The 22,555-nt window shown below is 34.6% G+C and overlaps 1 protein-coding gene across 1 annotated transcript; it reads left to right on the forward strand.

Annotated features, from left to right (window-relative positions):
- The first annotated feature begins 20,236 nt into the window (after positions 1-20,236).
- On the forward strand, positions 20,237-21,055 carry LOC123322920. The gene has a single exon (XM_044911002.1). It carries the CDS (start codon positions 20,237-20,239, stop codon positions 21,053-21,055), a length of 819 nt encoding a protein of 272 aa, XP_044766937.1.
- Positions 21,056-22,555: the final 1,500 nt, after the last annotated feature.

The raw sequence follows: 22,555 nt of genomic DNA on the forward strand, positions 1-22,555 counted from the left end.
TTTTGAATTATCTGTCGTTCTCATATGTACACAAAAATATTTTACTGTTTCACGTATAAGTTCACTACACTACACTATCTTCGTCTTGTTATTTTTTTCACGAAAACTCTGCAAACCCTCTCTGTGCACTGTCGTTCTTGAACTGAAGGAAGAGCCAAGAAGTATTTCTTATAGTCATTTCACTTGTCATCAAAATTTCTCGGAACATTCCGATTACCTACTCATTAAACAAATTTAGTTTGAATAGCCTCCTTAAGCTAGGATTACCCTCTTTGAAATTTTATGAGAGAGTAAAAGATATGATTCATTTCAAATTATCAAACTGTAATGAAATTCCAGGAAATTGGGTATTGTTGATTACATCCTACCTTTGTAGAAATTATTGCCAGGTAGTTTTCTTTCTTAAACATTTCATGTCGGCATGATATCACCCCTTTGTGTCCTTAGCAAACGATATTATCTCAGATGCGCTCTCCTAATTCTTATCTTCAGATTTCGACCTTTTCATTTTGAAATTGAATTGTTCGGAATCATCGTTGATTTTCGAATAAGATGGAGTAAGTTAAAAATTCGTCAAAACCGAAAGGTTACAGCGAAGTCGATGAAATGTCGATATTTATTTCTAGACGATTGCTCCGGGTATTGCATTAGGATCTAATGATAATTTTTCTGGGAGATACGAGGGTTGAAAGTTGACCTTCGAAAAGTTACCAAAACCAGTTAAAAACTTAAAATCTCGTCAAAACCATACGGTTGCACGGAGCTCGATGAAATTTCGAGATTTATTACAAGATTACTTTCCCTTTTAGAATATGTATCACATTCAGATGTACGATGATTTTTCTGGGAGATATGCGTGTCGAAAATTGATCTCTGCCACCCAAAAACCACCTCAAAAACTTTGTTAACGCTTGTTTGTGTTCTTTCTGCAATTTTATTTTTCAATTATTATTTCGAATCCACTTGTCTTATAATGTGCGTATAATATAATATTAGTTTTCACGGCCATTCCAAGTACGCTATAAAAAAAATTTCGTACCTAGGCATGGAAACCGTTAATTCTATTAATTAATACAAATATCTACTATTTGCTGAAACTTTTGAGGGTTTTCACTCCCAATCTCTGGAACAAAATCAATTAAAAATAAATTGAAATAATCGATTAGCCCTGCGTGAATTCTTGCACTAATTTGTCAGGAACAAATCAAGTAAAAAAAAATTTTTTGCCTGACAATGAAGTAAAACAAGAAATTTGAAATTATAATCATATAACGTTTCGGAGTCTATATCGGACTACTTCATCAGACGAAAATCAATTTCAGAAAATCTTCCGAACTGTTGCTTTTAATTCGACCGTAATTGCCAATATATAGAAACAGAAACTGCAAAGAAACGCTGACTCATCTAATTTTGAAATTACCGGATGACAGTTCCTTTTTCAGTAAATTCATCCAAATATGATCTAATCCTACCGAACAATTGACCTAATTATTAGTTTGATCCAACAATTTTGTTTTTACTTGATTTGCTCCTGACAAATTATTGCAAGAATTCACGCAGTAGCAAATCGCTTATTTCAATTTTTTTTTAGTTGATTTCGTTCCAGAAATGGGGAGTTCAAACCGTAAAAATTTCAAGAAATGCAGAATCCTCCCAGAATAAATTTCAATCGATATCTACTATTTGTTAATTTATCAGTATTGGCTTTTTTCTTGTATTCTTTACCTGCCTTTTGAGCCCCGCTATCTCATTGTTATTGTAATTTTTTTTTCTGCTTTTGAGTTATAATTTTCCTTTATTTGTTTTTTGTTTGAGAACCTTAAGCACTCGTATATAGTTGATGATACTCTTTTTATTTTCTCGCAGCATGTAGTATTGGTATTTGTGTTGTGTTGCTTGCATTTGAATAGCAGATTTTTTATACCAAATTTAAGTGACCTATCGGCTTATCTTTTGACTTATGATTTTGATGTTCTAAATTTAACTGAAACTTGGCTTTCTTGTAGCATTGATAGTGATGTTCTACAGATACCAGGTTATTCCTTTGTAAGAAATGATACAGACAGAAGGTAAGTAATAAAACTGAGTATTTGCTAACATAACATTGTCCTAATCTTGAAAATGAATCTACTATGCTTAAACAATAGGTTTGACCAAATCTTATGGTATCACAATAAACATGTGAAAAGGGTTTTATGGTAACTCTAAAATTGGATTTTCTAAGTTACTATGGACAGTAAAATCATCATTTTCATCTTGATTCAAATCATTTTCAATATTATCTTCATTATTATCAGTTTCATTTGAGTGAGTTCCTTCATTATCATAATTTTCATTATTATCATTATTAATATTCTGATTCGGATTATTAGTATTATTATCATGAGCATTCAAGAGCTCTAAACATTCATCTGATTCTTCTTCAGTAACTCGATTAATCATTGACGGTAATTCGTCTTCATCTACTTCTTCATAAGTAGCTTCTTTAATCAATTTCATGAATTCTTCATAATCAATTCCATTAAAATCAATATTTTTATTATTTACTTCCTTCTTCTTTTTACTTCGAATAATATATATCATTATATTTATATTTGAATGCATTAAAATGAACTGTATCATCTTGAATATTATAGACCATTCCAATTGGTCTAAACCACACGCAATTCGTGGTAACTCTAAATATTTCTCATTATTATTTTCACATAATTTACGTAAATCTATTAACGCTTCGAAAACTTTTTTATAATAAAATTCTTTTGTAATTGAATAGTAAATATTTCTATTATCTCGGTTAATAAATAAATAATAAATAAAAGCAACTTCTCCTGTTGACTTTTTTTGCGATTTCATTCATTGATTCCTTCATATTTTTGTTTAAACGTTAAAGCAATACCTTTATTGATATGAAAATCTTTTGATACACAATGGGCTAACGCATATTTCTTAGGGGCTTCAAATAAATTACCTTCTTTTTCTTAAACATTAAAATTTTCTTCAATTTCTTTTTTATCGTAAAGTTTCAAAAATTCTTCGTAATTCAAATGATCGGTTGAGTTTAAAACAATTCTACTAAGGGCATCGGCATTATTATTTGAACCTTTTTTATATTTAATTTCATAATCATATTCTTCCAATTCAATACGCCATCTCATTAAGTGTGAATTTGGTTCCTTTGAAGAAAATGACCATGTCAAAGTTTTATGATCCGTGTATATCGTAAATTTTCTTCCGTATAGATAGGGTCTAAAATGCTTACATGACCAAACTATTGCGAGGAGTTCTTTTTCGATTGTACTATATCTCGTTTCTGCAGGGTTCAATGTTCTAATTGCATAAGCTATTGGTAGGTCATTCGGAGGATTACCTTGAGATAAAATACTTCCAAATGCAAAACCTGATGCGTCGGTACTAAGCACAAAGGGCTCATTGAAATTCGGATATCGCAATATAGGGTGACTCAATAAATTTCTTTTACATACTTCAAAGGCTTCAATATATTTCGGATCTATAGAGTCATTCGGGGTAACTGAGCGCAGTGGGTAAGTGTGCGCAGTGCGTATATCTCGACTATGCAATGTATGAAAGAGGGGTTCATTTGGGTGAAGCAAGGGCGCAGAATCGCCATATTAGTTTTTCATAGGAGTGCGCCGTGCCACGTTTCTTTAACTTTTTATTTGTAATCAATCAAATTCACTAGTATTCTTATTAATTTTTAGCATCTCTGCAAATTCTGCCAGGTCCATGTTCCGAGTCCGACACTGTTGAACAATATTTTATTCGATCATGGGCATATTAATCTAAATATATAATAAAAAATTTTAGGTTCTCTTAGCTGCTTAACTCTATAAGAACGTCAATTCAAATTTTGGCTTACTGGGGAAAGTGTGCGCGGGTAAGTGTGCGCATAGATTCATTATAAGGTAATTAGTTCAGTGAGGAATAAATTATGACATTGTTGATTTTCTTGGTTAAGACTCGATCAATATTGTCCTATTTGTTCAGAAAAATATGAAGAGCCACCAACAGGGGCATGTATCAAGTGTTGTGTTCACCAAGAATTGTGGCACGAACAATAATGCACTGCTTGTAAAAAGGCACTCCTGTATTGACAATAAACAGCATTTCTCTAATATTTTAACATTTTGATGACATTATTTCGTAATTTGTTTTGATTGTGTGGTTCACATAGCACTGCGTTCACTTACCCCGTGAGGGTGCGCACACTTACCCGCAATACGGGGCAAGTGAACGCACTCCGAATTTCTCTATTAAATTCTTTTTTGCGGAAAGAAAACGTTTTTGTTTGTCTGCTTATTGATGTTTTTTTTATAGATCAGAAAATTCTCTATCTTATGAATATGAAATAATTTTACTAGCTTCAACATTTGAAACAGGGTATGGCTTGAAAGGCAAAAGTGCGCACAGCTGCCCCGAATGACTCTAATATTAATTTTTGCGTCTTTCTTCAAACATGCCGTTAATGGTTTTGTAATTTTCGAGAAATTAGGAATGAATTTTCTATAATAACCAACTAAACCAAGAAATGACTTAATTTCTTTTTGTGTTCTAGGAATAGGGAAATGCATAACCGCTTTTAATTCATTTGGATTGGGTTTAATTCCTTCAGGGGTAATAATATGTCCTAAAAATTTTATTTCATTTTTGAAAAAGTGACATTTGTCTAACTGTATTTTCAAATTATCTTTCTTCAAAGCAAAATCAAGAATAGTATGAATATCAGCTAAATGTTGTGCGGGTGTATCAGAAAATATAATAACATCATCCATGTAAAAATAGCAAATTTTTCCAATATATTTTTTTAAAACGTCATTCATTAATCTTTGAAAAGATGCTGGGGCATTTTTTAAGCCGAAAGACATTCTTAGAAATTCTTCAACAGTGAAAGCTGTTTTTTCAATTGAATCTTCATCAACTTCTATTTGATGAAATGCGGACGCTAAATGAAGCACGGTAAAATATATTTTATTTCCTAATTTGTCCAATATACTTTCAATTTGAGGTAGAGGATATTTGTCATCAATTGTTTTATCGTTTAATTTTCTGTAATCAATTGCCATACGCCATTTTGTTTTACCTGATAAATCTTGTTTCTTTGGAACAATAACAACTGGAAAAGACCATGGGGAAATGCTAGGTCGAACAATCTTTTTATCTAATATGTCTTTAATTTGACTTTTTACTTCTTCGCGATGAATTTCAGGATATCTATAAATCTTACAATGGATTGTCTATTTAATTTCGGTTCTAAATGACACAGATCAATTGAAATCTCTGTTTGATTCTGACAAACTTGTTGGTAGTAAAAAGGTATTTAACAATTATCATTACAAAAAATTTGATTTTTGAAATCTAAGTTGAGTCCGTATTTATTCAGGAAATCTGCACCAATTAAACCATCATAATTTTTATGAAATTTATACAAAATAAAGAATGAAAATCATTTTTTCTGAATTCTGAAAATAATGGTAATAAAACTTTTTCATCAGAAGTTTGCTTTCTAAAACAAGCAGTTAATGTAGTTGATTTTTTGAAAATATTTTTTGGAAAATGATTGTACGCAAATTTTGGATCTAATAAACAAACTGAACATCCGCTATCAATTAATAATTTACACTTTGGATTTGTGAATTCAATATACGGTAATTGATTAGAGCGATCTAATCACGCCGTTCTGGCGGATTATTATTTCGATAATTAGGATTTGGTTTGAAAACATTTTGATTATCATTTTTATTATATCGATTTCCAAATACTTGCTGATTAGTCGGATGATTATATTTCACTGGACGTTGATTTAAATGTATCGGTTGCGAAGGAAATTGTACATTTCTTTGATTATTTTGTTTGAAGTGATTGAAATTATTTGCTGGACGATTGTAATTATTTGATGGACGATTGTAATTATTTGCTGGGCGATAAAAATGTGTAAAATACATTTTTCGATTATTATGGTTGAAATTATTAGAAAAGTTATTCTTATGAATCTGTTGAGGCTTATTCCGTCTGCTTCTATCAAATAAATCGTATTGTTCTAAGTTAGAAATATAATCTTTTACAGCATTCACAGTATCATCAAAGCTATAGTCGTTATTCATAATTAAATGCGTTCTCAATTCGGAGGGTGAATTTGAAATAAACACTGATTTGCAAATTTTTAGAATATTTGATTTAGAAAGTAATTTTTCTGGATCAGTTATTGGATCTGCATCTATTCGATAATTAATTCATATTTTTAAGGCAATTATGCGGTGTATAAAATTCAATGAATTTTCATGAGGCTTTTTATTTAAAAATTGTAACTGATGGATTAAAACCTCTAGGTTGATAAGATCTCCAAATTTAGTATAGAGAAATTGTTTGAGAAGTTCCCAATTATTAGGAATATCGGAAGTTAATAGTTCAGCACGAGCTCTATTAATTAATTTTGATTTTACAACAGCAAAGCAATAATTTTTAACGATTTGGTTCTCATTATCGAACATCCTTAAATAATCTTCAGCATTTTGAATAAACGAATGCAACTCATTTTCTTTACCTGAAAATTGAGGTAAATGCATGCCAAATTTTTCTGCGATAGACAAATCTATTCTTTCCGTAGCCATTTTAAATTTATTAACTTTTTTATTCTTTTTGAGAGAAAAATGCTTAATTGAAGTAATCTTGAGATTTCGTTATTTTATAATTATTCAATATTGAAAATTCACGTTATCGGTTTTTGAAAGAAACCTAGAAAATACTCTTCGTAATCGGTTTTAATGATGAAAACCTAAGAAAAACTTTGATAATCGGTTTTTCAGAAGAAACCTAGAAAAAACTTTAGTAAGGGTTTCACGCTCAAAACTGGGAAAAAGAATGATAACTTTGGGCCAGGTTATTAGACTGGGGGAAAAAATTCAGGACTTGCTCACCACGTTGTATTCCTTAAAGTTGGTCTTGAAGTGGTCGAAGGGCGCTACTCGATCAATCGGACTCCTACGGGGTTTCACCTTGATCTTTGGTTGTGCTGGACAGTTGAAACTGACAATTCGTGGACGCTCTCTATTCTCGGCTTTTCAGGCACAATTCCAGGTTTTCTGCTTTTCACACAAATTGGCAGAATCCCATCCTCGTCGCCAATTATTTTTTTTACGATGAAAATTCCTTTTTTAAAAACACAAACTTTATTTTGAAAATTTACAACGATGACTCGAGACTACCCTATGTAATGAGACAAGCTAAGTAACTGATTGACTTCTGAATTAGTTCTCCTCTTGCATCCTGAATGAATTGATATTTATAACATTAGGTTATCTTAAAAGAGATAAGGATGCAGGTGCACTATTGCGTAATATTAATATTGTATGGCTATATGCAGATTCAAATAGGTAACAAACAAAAGTCTTATTTGAGTTAATAAGGGTTAGGATTATGTAATTATATGAATCTTATACGGGATAATGCGTCGGCTACAACGTTTTCTTTCCCTGAATTCCGAAATAGTACTACTCGTGATCGAGACGCATTCTAGACATTCAAGATGGATCCTTGAGAGAAAATATATATGCTAAAGGACGATGATCTGACTTGTCTTGAAATTTATTACCGTACAAGTAAGGTTTAAAGCATTGGATTCCCCAATGTATCGCAGTCAATTCTTTTTCAATAGTTGATTTATTCGATTCACCTTTCGTGAATGAACGCGAAGCGAAGGATATGATCAGTTCGCCTTCATCAAAATTTTGCGACAATAAGCAGCGCAAGCGCGATTTGACGCATCTGTTGTAAGAATAAAGGGTTTGGTGAAATCAGGATATTGCAAAATTCTTGGAATTATTGCAAAAATGCTTACTTATAGGTTATTGAGAAATATATATAAAATTCCAACGAGAAACAAAACATATTACCTAACTATTGTTTTTTGTTGAAGCACTGATTATGACTAAGTTTTTAGTCATCACGAACGTTTTGCAACATACCTCATCACGGATCACCGAACTTGTAATTGTCCATCCGAAATTCTAGATTTCTTCTCACTTCTTTCTTGTTGCTAAACCTCTGGTGCGGCTCTCAACACCATGCTTCTAGATAAGTCCTTCTTCATACCTCTCCTGTAGTTCTTCATGATTTTCATGATCAAGATCGCACAAACGGCACCAGTTAAGCAAAACATCATCATCATGTCACGATATACTATTGTAAAGGGTTGATAGGTACTCTTGCTTCTCAAGTATTTTGAATTCCTCCCAGAAATGAACATTTCGAATTCAGATTGGCAAACAGAATTTAAAAATTATTTCTGAATTACCTTGGAAGCCGTCTCGAAAACTATACAATCCGTGACGTTTATCGAAGAGACCGACTGGCAAGAGAGCATATTAACTCAAAAAAGGGACAGTGAGTGGTCGCTGCGGTGGAGATATTTGAAGGCTTTGATAGTTATTTATGAGGGTATTCCCCTTGTTTCTGGTTGAAATGCATTTTTATACGGTACTTTGAGAACATATGTGAATTGTTTGGCGACCAAGCGTAAAAAGCTGCCTTTTCGATTTCACTCTAATAATAAATAATGTTTTCGTTTTCGATTTTGGAGAAAAAAATTTTTGTTTAAAAAAATCGGTATCGTTTTATCAACTGATTTGCCGCCCCCAGAATGTGCCGCCCCGGCAGAGTGCCCGGTCCTGACGGCGGCCCTGTGTTTACAAACATAGTCACCGACGATATACAGGCTGCTACAGGAAATTATTCTATTTGTATATCGCATTGATTTTCGTAGTACCTAGCGGGTGAATTGAGAAGAGATTAATTGTGGAGGTTGCAGAAAAATTATGATGGTTAGAGAGCCTTCTTCTTCTTCTTCCTCTTTCAATAGGACCAAGTCCTGTTCAATCCTATACATTTGGCCCCCTTTGGGATCTTCCTCCGATACTGAACTCCAGCTCTCGTACGTACCACCTTTTTGGTGGTTTTCCTACAGGTCTGCGTTTGTTCGGTTTCTGATTTTTAGCCCACTTTGCCCATCTGTCTTCTGGCATTCTTTCTACGAGATCCCTCGAGAACCGTTTTCGTGTCCTGACCCATCTCACCACCACGTACAGGATGTACGCCCAATTCTGCTCTTATGTCATCACTCCTTATTCGGTCCCTTAGAGTGACTCCCTTGATGGTTCGCAATATTTTCATCTCTGTGGTTCTCATTATGCTTTTTGTTTTCGATGTTTCGGCTCTAGTTTCTGAGGCATACGTGAGAATAGGTCTTACACACGTTTTGTAGATTCTGGTCTTGCTCTGTGAACTCATCGCTTTGTTCCTCCACACTATATCTCTCAGATAGCCGCTGACTCTCGATACCTTTATCGATTGTGTTCGTGCCTCTTCTGATAGGTTTCTTTCACACGATATATTTGTTTTCAGGTAATTGAATCTTGATACCTGCTGTATTATTCCACTATCGACTGCCAATTTGCATCTAATAGGATTTTTAGAGATGACCAATGATTGTGTCTTGTTGATGGAAATGCTCATATTAAATTTTTCAGCGGATATTTTCATCTTATGTAATAGACGTTGCAAGGCATCTTCATTTCCTGCTACGACAACACCATCGTCTGCGTAAAACAACACCTTTAGGGATCGGTCACCCATTCAGTATGCTGCATTGACTCTGTTGACATCCTCTACAATTTGGTCTATTATGATGTTGAATAGAGTTGGGCTGAGACTGTCTCCCTGTCGAATACCAGCATTGATTTGAAGTACTTCAGAGAGTCCTTCCTTAGTTTTAATTCTTGTTCTGGTTCCTGTATAGTTCTTTAATGATTCTTTGGTACTTATAGTCTATGTTGTTTTTCTCAAGACTCCTTATTACGTCGCTTAGGCGTATCCTATCAAATGCTTTGGTGAAGTCCACAAAACAGACAGACATGGGTTTATTGAACTCTATCGACTTTTCCACTAACTGACGAACTATGAATATTGCGTCCACAATTGATCTATTAGGCCTGAATTCTTGTTGTTCTTCGGATATTGGTATCTTAGAGAGTAATCCATATATCTATGTACCTACTACAACTACAGCTCCACACATTCTCTAACAGATATTATAGGGAACGATATCAATGTGATTTACTCAAAATATCACAACTCGAATATGCCCTCTATGGACTTCTCGAATTGTTCGATCGGCCGCATACATATTAACATTCCGATATGAATCGATAGAAAATGTTTGCAATCGTAATTCACATTCAATTCAAAATGTGATCGTCGGAAAAATATTGTAATAACTCCTTTATTAATTGAGCGATTAATGTTCTCGAACATTAATCTCAATCATTAATCACTTTCATTAATAACCTAGTTGATTGAATAACTATTTCAACACAATACCCGATTATAATATCATAGCATAACTGCTAAGAATTATCTTGAAAAAAACACCTTGTAAAATTTCAACCTTTATTTAATTTTTATCATATAATAGGTGCATAGAAGTACTAGTTGGGTTGGTTCCCACAAGTCACAATACCGTTACCCAGTTACAGGAACGTCGAAGAAATGTATTATCAGAAATCTACACATTATTTACAAATTTTCAATGTTTAATTTTATATTTAAATATAACGCCTTGCATTTTTTACATTCTCCATATCAGGAATTGTGAGACGATCAATTACCATATTCACGAAAACTGATGGTAATTTCTATTCCCACATTCTGTTCAAACTGTCTGCACATGCATTCATCAATTCCAACCTCCTTTGTCCTTTCGCATACTTGTAATGAATGTCTGGGCCATAAATTGGATATGAGCTTATTTCGAATGTCCTCATTGCTGCAGCGATATAATAGTTAATGATAATGATAATGATAATGTTTATTCATCCAAGAACTTATTGTTACAAAAATTGTACAATCAAGGTTCAATACGTCAAATATTAACAGGTAACACAAGAAAAAAAAACAATAATGCAGTTCAAGAATAAATTAATTCTTACACCAAACAAAAAATTCTGTTAGAGAATATGGCTCGCATTGAACAAGCATTTCAAATAAAGTTCTCCTAAAAATTTTCTGACTTAATGCTCTGAATTTGCGAGGCAGGGCATTAAATAGCTTTAGACCCATGTATAAGGGAGACTTCTCTGTAAGAGACAATGAGTGTCGTGGATACAAGTAAGGCTCAGTATGCCCAGTATTATTACAGGTTAAATAGTTCTTAAAGTATTCGGGATGATCTATCATGAAAACAAGAACTCTGTAAATATATAAGCCGTATACCGTTAGAAAATTATTTGCCTTGAAGTAACCTCTGCAAGATTCTCTGAAACTTAACCTTAACATTACCCTCAGCATGAACTTTTGTCTCAAAAAAACTGATTCAATTCCCGCACTACTACCCCAAAAAATTATACCATATGATAAGATGGACTGAAAGTTCGAATAATAGATAATTTTCAAAGTAGGAAAATCAACTCTAGTTTTAAGGACATTGATTGAATAAATAACTGAGTTGAGACGTCCAATAAGCATTTCAATGTGTACGCTCCACTTGAGGTTTCCGTCCAGACACACTCCCAGGAACGTCGTAGTACCAGAGATTGAGATGTTATCATTCAGGTTGCTAAGAATGACAGCTGAAGACCGATCACAACTGAAGATCACACATTCAGTCTTTGTTGTGTTCATAACCAGATTGTTGTCTTCACACCACTTGTTGATATCACTCAATATAGAGTTTGCTCTTTGTACCGTTAGTTGAAGAGAAGGCGAACAAAGCAAAACATTAGCGTCGTCAGCAAAGGAAACAAGTAACGCCGTGAAATTTCTAACTACTTGAGTTTTAATTGCTAAGGGAAGATCATTTATATAAATCAAGAAGAGAAGGGGGCCCAGAATGCTTCCCTGTGGTACTCCCATTTTCTTTTTTCTTGTTTTTGATTGATAAGTGATGTTATCCACCTTCACAACTACTGATTGGGGCCTATCCCTCAAGTAGCTCTCCATCAACTTCAATTGTTTGTCCCTAATTCCGAATTTTTCAAGTTTACCAAGCAATATATCTATGTCAACACAATCAAAAGCTTTTGATAGATCTAAGAAGAGTCCTAACGGTAATTCCTTTTGTTCTAATGCTGCCAGTATGGCCCGGTACAGTTCAAAGATCGCTGTTTCAGTACTTCTTTCTGGTATGTAACCATGCTGGGAATCTGACCATATTTTGAATTTACGGAAGAAATTCAGTAATCTGGCAGCTAGGATCTTTTCGAATATTTTCGCAAATGATGACAGAAGACTTATTGGGCGTACATTCCTACTTGTTTTATACTTCTAGTCAGAAGTTTCCAATAAGTGACGAATGTATTCTCAATTTTGATAGATTTGAGGATCTCAATTTCTTGATAACACATTTTCAAGTGAGTGCTTGCGTCCTTTCGTTCTTTCAAGATCTCCCCTAGACTTTCGTGCATTGCAGCCCCCTTTAAAACTTCCAAGGCAATAAATTTTAGGATAGTCCTGCTCATTTCGTTCAATTCTTCCGTGCTTACAATATGAGGTAAGAGAAAATGAATAGCATAGTCTGCAGTTATATCAAGATGAGCACCGTGTCTTAGAAGTAATAAAGCCATTGGCTCAACGTCTCTTTTCAAGCTTAGATACAGTGGTGTGCATCCGCGGAAATCCTTGGTCTCCAAATCAAATCCTCTTTCTAGGAAAAGCTCCACCACTTCTGCAGCCTCCTCTGTTGTTTCTTTCGACCGAGAGATTAATGTGTGCATAGGAGTATAACCCATATGGGTGGTTCTAGAATATAAAGAGTTATATTCCATACATTTCTCAATGATCTTATTAGAGTCTTTATTATGAACACAGTGACAAGCACAATGTAGAGGAGTTCTCCCCTGCGCATCTGTAATTTTCATGTTTCCCCCATGCTCAATAAGTAAATTTATGAATTTTAACCTGTGCCAATATACAGCACGATGAAGTGGGGTTTCTTTGTATTCGTTGTTGCGTCTATTGACATCGGCCTTATTCACTGACAATATTTTTCTCGTTGTCTTGTAAAATCCTCTTTCGATAGCAATATGAAGTGCTGTATCTGTCGAGATTCCGTGTTGCATGTTGATGTCTCTAAGGTAATTCACCATCAAATTGAACATATTTTTATCTGAAAAATGAAGAAGAATATTGAAACCGTTTTGTAAAAAATTTGCAACGCTAAATCAATTATGTAGATCTTCCGAAGAAGCTTCTATAATGAATCCATAATATACATATAGGGTATAAAAGGTACCTTTGTTATAAGGAAAGTTTGTCAATTATTTTCGCAATGTTTCGCTAGATGGATTTTCCACCCTGTATATTTCATGTCGATTTTTTATATGTCACTTGTGAAAGCCGCAATATTTGACCGATAATCGTCTATTATGCAGAAAATATCGAGAACAATCAATGATTTCGCATAAAATCAAAATTTAAAATATCCTTTCGATGTAAAAACGAACTAATTAATTACACATGTAGAACATTATAAAAGAAAAAACCGTTGAGGTCCGCCCAGGCAAAACTGGACACTCTATGTAAGCGTATGTAACTTTGTACAGATCGTACGACTAGATGGCAAAGAATAAAACATTAAATTCTTATCATTCTCCTGAATGGAGATATGGGCCAACCCACGCTTGTTGCAAGACCATGCATTATATACAGGGTTACAATGAATTCCCAAAGAACAGTCAATTATTTCAAAATATATGGGATCAAAACATGTCCCTCATAAAAATTTTAGGTCTGTTACAAATCTTCAAGTATGTAGATTTGATATTACATAGTATTTTGATATCTGTGATAAATCGATATGTACAGGCTCGCTCACAATTTTGTGGAGATTTATGTTTTTTCAATGGAAATTCATTGGTTCCCTAAATATCATTACACTTCGTTCAGTTACCACAAACACAAAATAAATTGCTAGAAACAAGGTAACACTAAATTACAATTTATCGTAGAAATGTCTTTGCATATTTGCAACCATTTTCCTTCTTAAGATGAATAAAAACAAATAAAATTTGAGTCAACAATGAAAACGATCAATATACATATCGATACATATAAACATAGTTTTCCTAAAAAAAAAAAATATAACCATCATTCTCTACAACTTAGTGAGCAACCAATTTACCAGGGATACGTAAGTTTTTAATAGTCCTTTAACTTTTATATAAGACGTTTTTTTTATAACTCCTTATATTTTGTAAATATGAATAATAAATTGAACGCATTCTTTGGTATTTTATGGGATATATAAGATATATTATAACCTATATCGAAATAATAATTTAAATGCAATTACTCACTTCCTTCTCTCAGTATCACTTCAGCCACGTTAGTTATGAATCCGTACGCTTTTATCCACTCCTCGTAATTTGCACCTTTTTTCAATAGAAACTTGATTTTTTCTTCATAATCAGATACAAGTACGGACTCCTGGTGGTAATTAATCTCAAAAGAATATAATTTCGACGTGACTAAACCCAAAGGAGTAATGTACGGGTAGCAATTTGCCTCACAGTCAACAGGAAATTTTTTTGAACCCACCATTTTCTTAACTGATTCAAGCGTGCCATTAATACATGCTTCATGAAGTGGATCAGCTTCCTTGTCGTACAGAGGCATTTTTGAATTATCTGTCGTTCTCATATGTACACAAAAATATTTTACTGTTTCACGTATAAGTTCACTACACTACACTATCTTCGTCTTGTTATTTTTTCACGAAAACTCTGCAAACCCTCTCTGTGCTCTGTCGTTCTTGAACTGAAGGAAGAGTCAAGAAGTACTTCTTATAGTCATTTCACTTGTCATCAAAATTTCTCGGAACATTCCGATTACCTACTCATTAAAGAAATTTAGTTTGAATAGCCTGCTCAAGCTAGGATTACCCTCTTTGAAATTTTATGGGAGAGTAAAAGATATGATTCATTTCAAATTATCAAACTATAATGAAATTCCAAGAAATTGGGTATTGTTGATAACATCCTACCTTTGTAGAAATTATTGCCAGGTAGTTTTCTTTCTTAAACATTTCATGTCGGCATGAAATCACCCATTTGTTTCCTTAGCAAACGATATTATCTAAGATGCGCTCTCCTAATTCTTATTTTCAGATTTCGACCTTTCCATTTTGAAATTGAATTGTTCGGAATCATCGTTGATTTTCGAATAAGATGGAGTGAGTTAAAAATTCGTCGAAACCGAACGGTTACAGCGAAGTCGATGAAATGTCGATATTTATTACTAGACGATTGCTCCGGGTATTGCATTAGGATCTAATGATAATTTTTCTGGGAGATGCGAGGGTTGAAAGTTGACCTTCGAAAAATTCCCAAAACCAGTTAAAAACATAAAAACTCGTCAAAACCATACGGTTGCACGGAGTTCGATGAAATTTCGAGATTTATTACAAGATGACTTTCCCTTTTAGAATATGTATCACATTCAGATGTACGATGATTTTTCTGGGAGATATGCGTGTCGAAACTTGATCTCTGCCACCCAAAAACCACCTCAAAAACTTTGTTCACGCTTTTTTGTGTTCTTTCGGAAATTTTATTTTTCAATTATTATTTCGAATCCACTCGTCTCATAGCGTGCGTATAATATAATATTATTTTTCACGGCCTTTCCAAGTACGCAATAAAAAAACTCTCGTTCCTAGGCACGGAAACAGTTAATTCTACAAATATCTACTATTTGCTGAAACTTTTAAGGGTTTTCTTTCCCAATCTCTGGAACAAAATCAATAAAAAATAAATTGAAATAAACGATTTGCCCCTGCGTGAATTCTTGCACTAATTTGTCAGGAAAAAATCAAGTAAAAAAAAATTTTTTGCCTGACAATGAACTAAAACAAGAAATTTGAAATTATAATTATATAACGTTTCGGAGTCTATATCAGACTCCTTCATCAGACGAAAATCAATTTCAGAAAATTCAGAAAATCTTCCGACGATCTTCCGAATCGTTTATTTCAATTTTTTTTCAATGGTTTCGTTCCAGAATTTGGGAGTTAAAACCGTAAAAATTTCAAGAAATGGAGAATCCTCCCAGAATAAATTTCAATCGATATCTACTATTTGTTAATTTATCAGTATTGGCTTTTTCCTTGTATTCTTTACCTGCCTTTTGAGCCCCGCTATCTCATTGTTATTGTAATTTTTTTTCTGCTTTTGGGTTATAATTTTCCTCTATTTGTTTTTTGTTTGAGAACCTTGAGCACTCGTATATAGTTGATGATACTCTTTTTATTTTCTCGCAGCATAGTATATTGGTATTTGTGTTATGTTGCTGGCATTTGAATATCAGATTTTTTATACCAAATTTAAGTGACCTACCGGCTTATCTTTTGACTTATGATTTCGATGTTCTAAATTTAACTGAAACTAGGCTTTCTTGTAGCATTGATAGTGATGTTCTACAGATAACAGGTATTTCCTTTGTAAGAAATGATTGAGAGGGAAGGGGAGGTGGAGTTGCTGCTTATATAAAATAAAATTTCAAATATCAAATTATTCCAATTGGACAGAAAGTAAGTAATAAAACTGAGTATTTGCTCATAGAGTTAATTGTTGGGCATCGCAAGATAATCATTGCCACATTTTATCGTCCTCCTCGTTATAACTTAAATAATTTTATAAATGATGTTGACATCTTATTCCCTTGTATTACCCCTACTGCGGACGAAATTCTGTCTTGGTGATATAAATGTTGATTTTTTGGCACCGGAAACTCCTTTGTCTATATGCCTAGAGTCATATGGCTTGAAACAATTTTTGAAAGAATCAACAAGAATAACTCGAACTACAGCTAAGTTACTTGATCCCATATTTTTCACTAGAGAGGATTTAGTTGTGCGTGTGGGCACCATAGATACATCTGAATGGACCCCGCACACTTACTTAGGAAAAGCGGGTCCAGTGAATTTTCCCCATTTTTACATATTATATTTATATCAACCTTAAGAACAATATATCGGATTTTCACGAAAGTCCTACATCCGGTTTATTCTATAGGGCGTTCCAAAATTGCATCTACGGAAAAATGAATCTTTAAATTTTGATGATAATTCTTCCAATTTTCAGAATTTCATCATGATGCCTTGGGTTCTGAATAACAAGATATCACAGATATCCAAACACCGCCCACTACGTTAAGTTTCGTTATACAGGCTGTTCCATGAAGCTGTATAAGTAACTGAATGTAACTTTGTTAGTGACTTTGGGACCATCTCAAAATATGTTTATATAGAAAAACAGTATTATCATTCCAGGTTGTTGTATGTTTGAGCACTCTAAGGATGCATATTTTTTCAAATATTATACCATAAAAGTATGTCGACCTCTGTGAAAAATTTCACTCGTGTATATATAATTAAAATAATGTTGCCAAATCATTCAGGTTTAAGTTCATTACTTGAAATAATAATTATCAACAATTTACATAAATTATCTGACAATCCAACTTTTATTTCGCATAGAAAAGTGAGAAGATCTTTCTTAGAAATGTGCCTTGATTTAGTTTCATCTTCAGGAACTGGCAAACACTGTCTAAACAAATCAAGAAATTCGTCTTTTGTAATTGGACCAAGGGCTTTGAATTCCTCATCAGTAAAATCCTTCTCGTCATGATACCTCCATTTAAGGGCTTCTCCATGGCATTCGCGCATTTTTTTGTAGAAATGTAGAGATTTGAATTCCGTTCATTCTAATGTTTTTCTTGGTGTATCCTATAAACAAACAAGGAGAGGACAAGGTATAAAAAGATCCTCATCAATGTGGTGTCTGCAAATTCTAGCATTCTCACTAATATATATGTCATGTGCTATGAAAATTTTCACTCTGCACTTCAGTGTTAACCTGCGATACATTGGGGAATCCAATGCTTTAAACCTTACTTGTACGGTAATAAATTTCTAGTCGGTATGGTTGACCGACTGATAAAGACGTACCTGCACCAGTCTGTCTAAAATAAGGTCCTTTCGTTTGCATAAAAAGTGTAGCACTTTTCTATACTCTATTTTAGTATTCGTTTGCTGATTGAATTTACATCAGTGTAGAGGAGGTGTAGTTTATCTACATCTCGTTTTGACTATGTGTAGATAAACTACATTACCTCTACACTGGTGTAAATTCAATCAGCAAACGAATACTAAAATAGAGTGTAGAAAAGTGCTACACTTTTTATGCAAACGAAAGGACCTATACTTGATTTCTACTGTGACAAAGTGTAGTGAAATGAACACAAACGTGAAACCCATTACCTAAACTCACTTCGATTGACCGCTTTAACTGTAAGTGTATTTGTTTTGATAATTTCCATCATTGCGAACAGATAAACAATAACAACGAAGAATAAAATTCGGAAACACCTTATCAGTAACCTGATGCGCCTTATCAGTGCAACAGGTGCTCAGATGCTACTCTCCGACATAACCGTATGATACGATGTTTAATATGGAGGAAATAAATGCAGTCCCAATGGATTTAGAAAATAATTCGACGGAAAACTCTGACTACAGGGTTCCCCAAACTTCACAAACTACTAGATCTTACTCATCAGTACTTAACCAACCTACAACAATTTTTCCTTCAAAGAAACAAGCAATAATTTTCCCCGCACTCGAAAACCTTAAGCTAGAAGATTACCTTATTGCCTTAGGCAACAAAATAAAACCAAGTAATATCATATTCTCATCTAGGATATCGAACAACAGAATTTGTATCTACTTATCAAAGGAAGAAATTGTCGACAACTTTATGGATACAAACCAAGGAACAATACAAATCGGTCAACAATCACTACAAGCGCGAAGGCTGATCACACCCAACGAGAGACTACTGATATCTAATGTTTGTCCCTCTATCCCACACAACATAATCGAAACAGAACTACATAAATTGGGAATTAAACTGGTTTCACAAATAACTTTCCTAAGGATCGGTACACCCAACCCTGAGTTCAAGCATATTTTAAGTTTTCGTAGACAAGCCTATATTGCTCCCCTAGAACAAATTGAGATACCCGAATCAATAGTAGTGTCGCATGACCAAACATCATACCGTATTTTCCTGTCAATTGATCATACCTGCTTCCGTTGTAAACAAACAGGACATCTTGCAGCCAACTGTCCTGCAACAGAATCCCCCAACAACACACCAATCAATCAGAATAATTCCACCACGACTATCTCCACAAATATACCTCCTTCACGTCCAACAAAAGAACAACCGAAACCAGTTAGCCCCATCAAAGATACTCCGCAGCCACAGACTTCATCAAAACGACCATTATCCGATTTAATCACCCCTCCTATTCAGACTGATGATAACCAAGCTAACACACAACCAAATTTTGCACAAAAAACAACCCAAAAACCGAAAACATCTCAACCACCCGAACATTCAACACCTATAGAAGAACTGATGCGACCAACCAAAATAGTGTTCTACCAAGAAGCATCCAGTTTTCCCCTGACCTACCAACAAATCTCCGACTTTTTCGAAAATGTATATGGATCACCAGACCCTTTGAGTGTTGCCAAAATTTATACATCTGACATACATGGTTTATTATACACACTGAACAAAATCTATCCTTGCTTCAGGGATAGAAAGATAAAAACAAGATGCACAAAATTACAAAATAAAATAAAAAAAACAATTGGATCTGGAAAAAACATCTGACAGCGACTCTTCACAAGAAACCCACTAAAACTAGCACGCTCAAATCTCTCCTACAATGGAATATCAATGGGTACTTTACCCATTTAGAAATGCTAAAACTCCTTATTTCAGACTTCACCCCGTCCATAATTTGTCTTAAGGAAACTCATTTCAAGGATAGCAATACCCACAGACTCCGGAACTTCACAGGCTTCTTTAAAAACCGAAGAAATTTACAACATGCTTGGGGTGGTGTAGCCACGTATATATCTAACAACTTAGAGGCACAACAAATCCCAATAAATACTAACCTAGAAGCAATAGCAGTCACCATACACGGGCCAACACAACTACATATATGCAATCTCTACATACCTCCTAACGAACAACCCAGCATCGAGGAGATCACCAACTTAATTGACCAAATACCGTCCCCTAAGATTATCCTTGGAGATTTCAATGCCCACAATCAAATATGAGGTTCAGAAAAGCTTTCCTCGATGGGACGTAACATGGAAACATTAATCACGGATCTTAACCTTAACATAATGAACAATGGACAAGAAACACGTTTCGATGCCCATACGGGAGAATCATCAGCAATCGACCTCTCACTTTGCTACCCTGCACTGTCAGTCACATTCGACTGGGAAGTACTTCCCTTCCTGTATGGCAGTGACCATTTCCCAATAGTTATCACGAACAACGAAACTGAAACAAATACTACCCCAGTTATGAAAGGGCGCCTAAAATCGGCGAACTGGTCTAAATTCACATCACACATTGAAGAGAAAACGGACGAACTCTTTGGGAATACACTAGATTCTGAAAACATCGATGAACTTGTCGACAAATTCACCAACATAATATTAGAGTCCGCCAACCTCCACGTCCAAAAGAAACAGATGGTAAGCGGACATCATCCGGTGCCATGGTGGACACCAGAATGTGATAAGGTTATCAAAGAATCCAAAAGTGCTTTCAACAAATTCAAAAGATCTAAAACCGAGGAGAATTGCATTGAATACAAACGCCTCAGAGCTAGAGCTAGATTCATCATGAAAAAAAGCCGTAGGGAATCCTGGACCGAGTTCGCATCTAACATCAACAGTTCAACTCCAATAAGCGCTGTATGGAATAGTATCAAAAAAATCTCACGAATAAAAGGCAACAAAAGAATATCTAATTTGATCTATAAAAACAAAACTATATCTCGAACTGCTGACATGGCCGAAGCACTAGCATTCAATTACCAACGACACTCTCAAAGTAGTAACTACCCAAAAGAATTTATGAATATCAAGAGAAGAAAACAACCCAGTGGAATTTGATACCGACCAAGAATCTCCAATCAATGCCCAAATCACTATGCAAGAACTCAATGATTCTCTGAGCAGTACAAAAAATTCTTGTGCAGGACCAGATGACATACCTGCCTTATTCCTTGAAAACCTATCCAGAAAATGCAAAAGAAATGTTGATCAGAGTATACAACACCATCTGGACAACCAATGTCTTTCCCGAAGCCTGGCGGAAATGCGAATAAGTCATTCCAATACACAAAATCGGAAAATCAAAAATCCTTCCTGAATCTTACAGACCAATCTCTCTATCATGCACAATGAGCAAATTAATGGAGAAGATTATTAATAGAAGACTTATGTGAACGTTGGAACATAAAAACCTCATAATTCCCGAGCAAAGTGGGTTTCGTAAGAATCGATCAACACTAGATGATTTGATCGACCTCGAATCAGAAGTTCATGAGGCCTTCGCCAACAAACAAAACTGTATAGCCATATTTTTTTGACATAACTAGAGCCTATGACACCGTCTGGCGACATAAAATACTCAAGACATTGGAAAACTATAACATCAAAGGCAACATACTCAGATACATTGCAAACATCCTTAAAGAACGAACATTTTATGTGAAATTAGATGGGTATCAATCGAGATCAAAAATCCAAGAAAACGGCATCCCACAAGGATCCCCTATAAGCGTTACCCTATTCTTACTCATAATTAATAGCATTCTACTAGATTGCAAATCACCTGTGAAAGCAAGACTATTCGCAGATGACTTGGTTATAATTTCCAGAGGAAAAAACCAACACACAACACGAAGATACCTACAAGATATCCTCAAAGGCTTGGAAAAATGGTCACTCGAATCAGGACTGCAATTTTCCCCTTCCAAAACCAAATATGTGTTCTTCGCCCGGAAACCTCTAGATAATCCTCCCTCACTCACGCTACATGGAAATCCTATAGAATATGTCAAGAGCATTAAATTCCTCGGTATGATATTCGATGAAAAACTGAACTGGAAACTCCATGTTTCACACTTGAAAAAGTCCTGTCAAAACGGATTGAATCTCATGAAGTCCATAGCAGGTAAAGACTGGGGAGCAGACTTTACCATGCTTATAAGAATATACAAAGCACTCATAAGGTCAAAACTCGATTACGGTGCCATCGTCTACGACTCAGCGAAGAAGACTGTAACGAAAGATTTGGAAATAATACAAAACCATGCACTCAGAATCTCTTTGGGAGCATACCGTACTAGTCCAGTCAGCAGTATCCAATGTGAAGCTGGAGAACTATCCTTAGCATCACGAAGACAGTTCCTCACCATCAAATATGCAATGTCAGTTTCATCGAATCCATCAAATCTAGTTCTCCATAACGTAATAGCTAATCGTTTCAAAACTACATACCTTGGAAATCCCAGAACTGATCCACCATTTTATGAAAGACTGAACAAATACCTATCAAAATACAACACCTCCATTCCAACTATGATCAAGACATCGAATCCTCACGAT

Source organism: Coccinella septempunctata, chromosome 1 (assembly GCF_907165205.1).
Source record: "Coccinella septempunctata chromosome 1, icCocSept1.1, whole genome shotgun sequence".
Classification (NCBI taxonomy): Eukaryota; Metazoa; Arthropoda; class Insecta; order Coleoptera; family Coccinellidae; genus Coccinella; species Coccinella septempunctata.

Coding starts and splice junctions, on each gene's coding strand:
- LOC123322920 (XM_044911002.1), top strand. CDS start 20,237: ATGGAAACATTAATCACGGATCTTAACCTTAACATAATGAACAATGGA.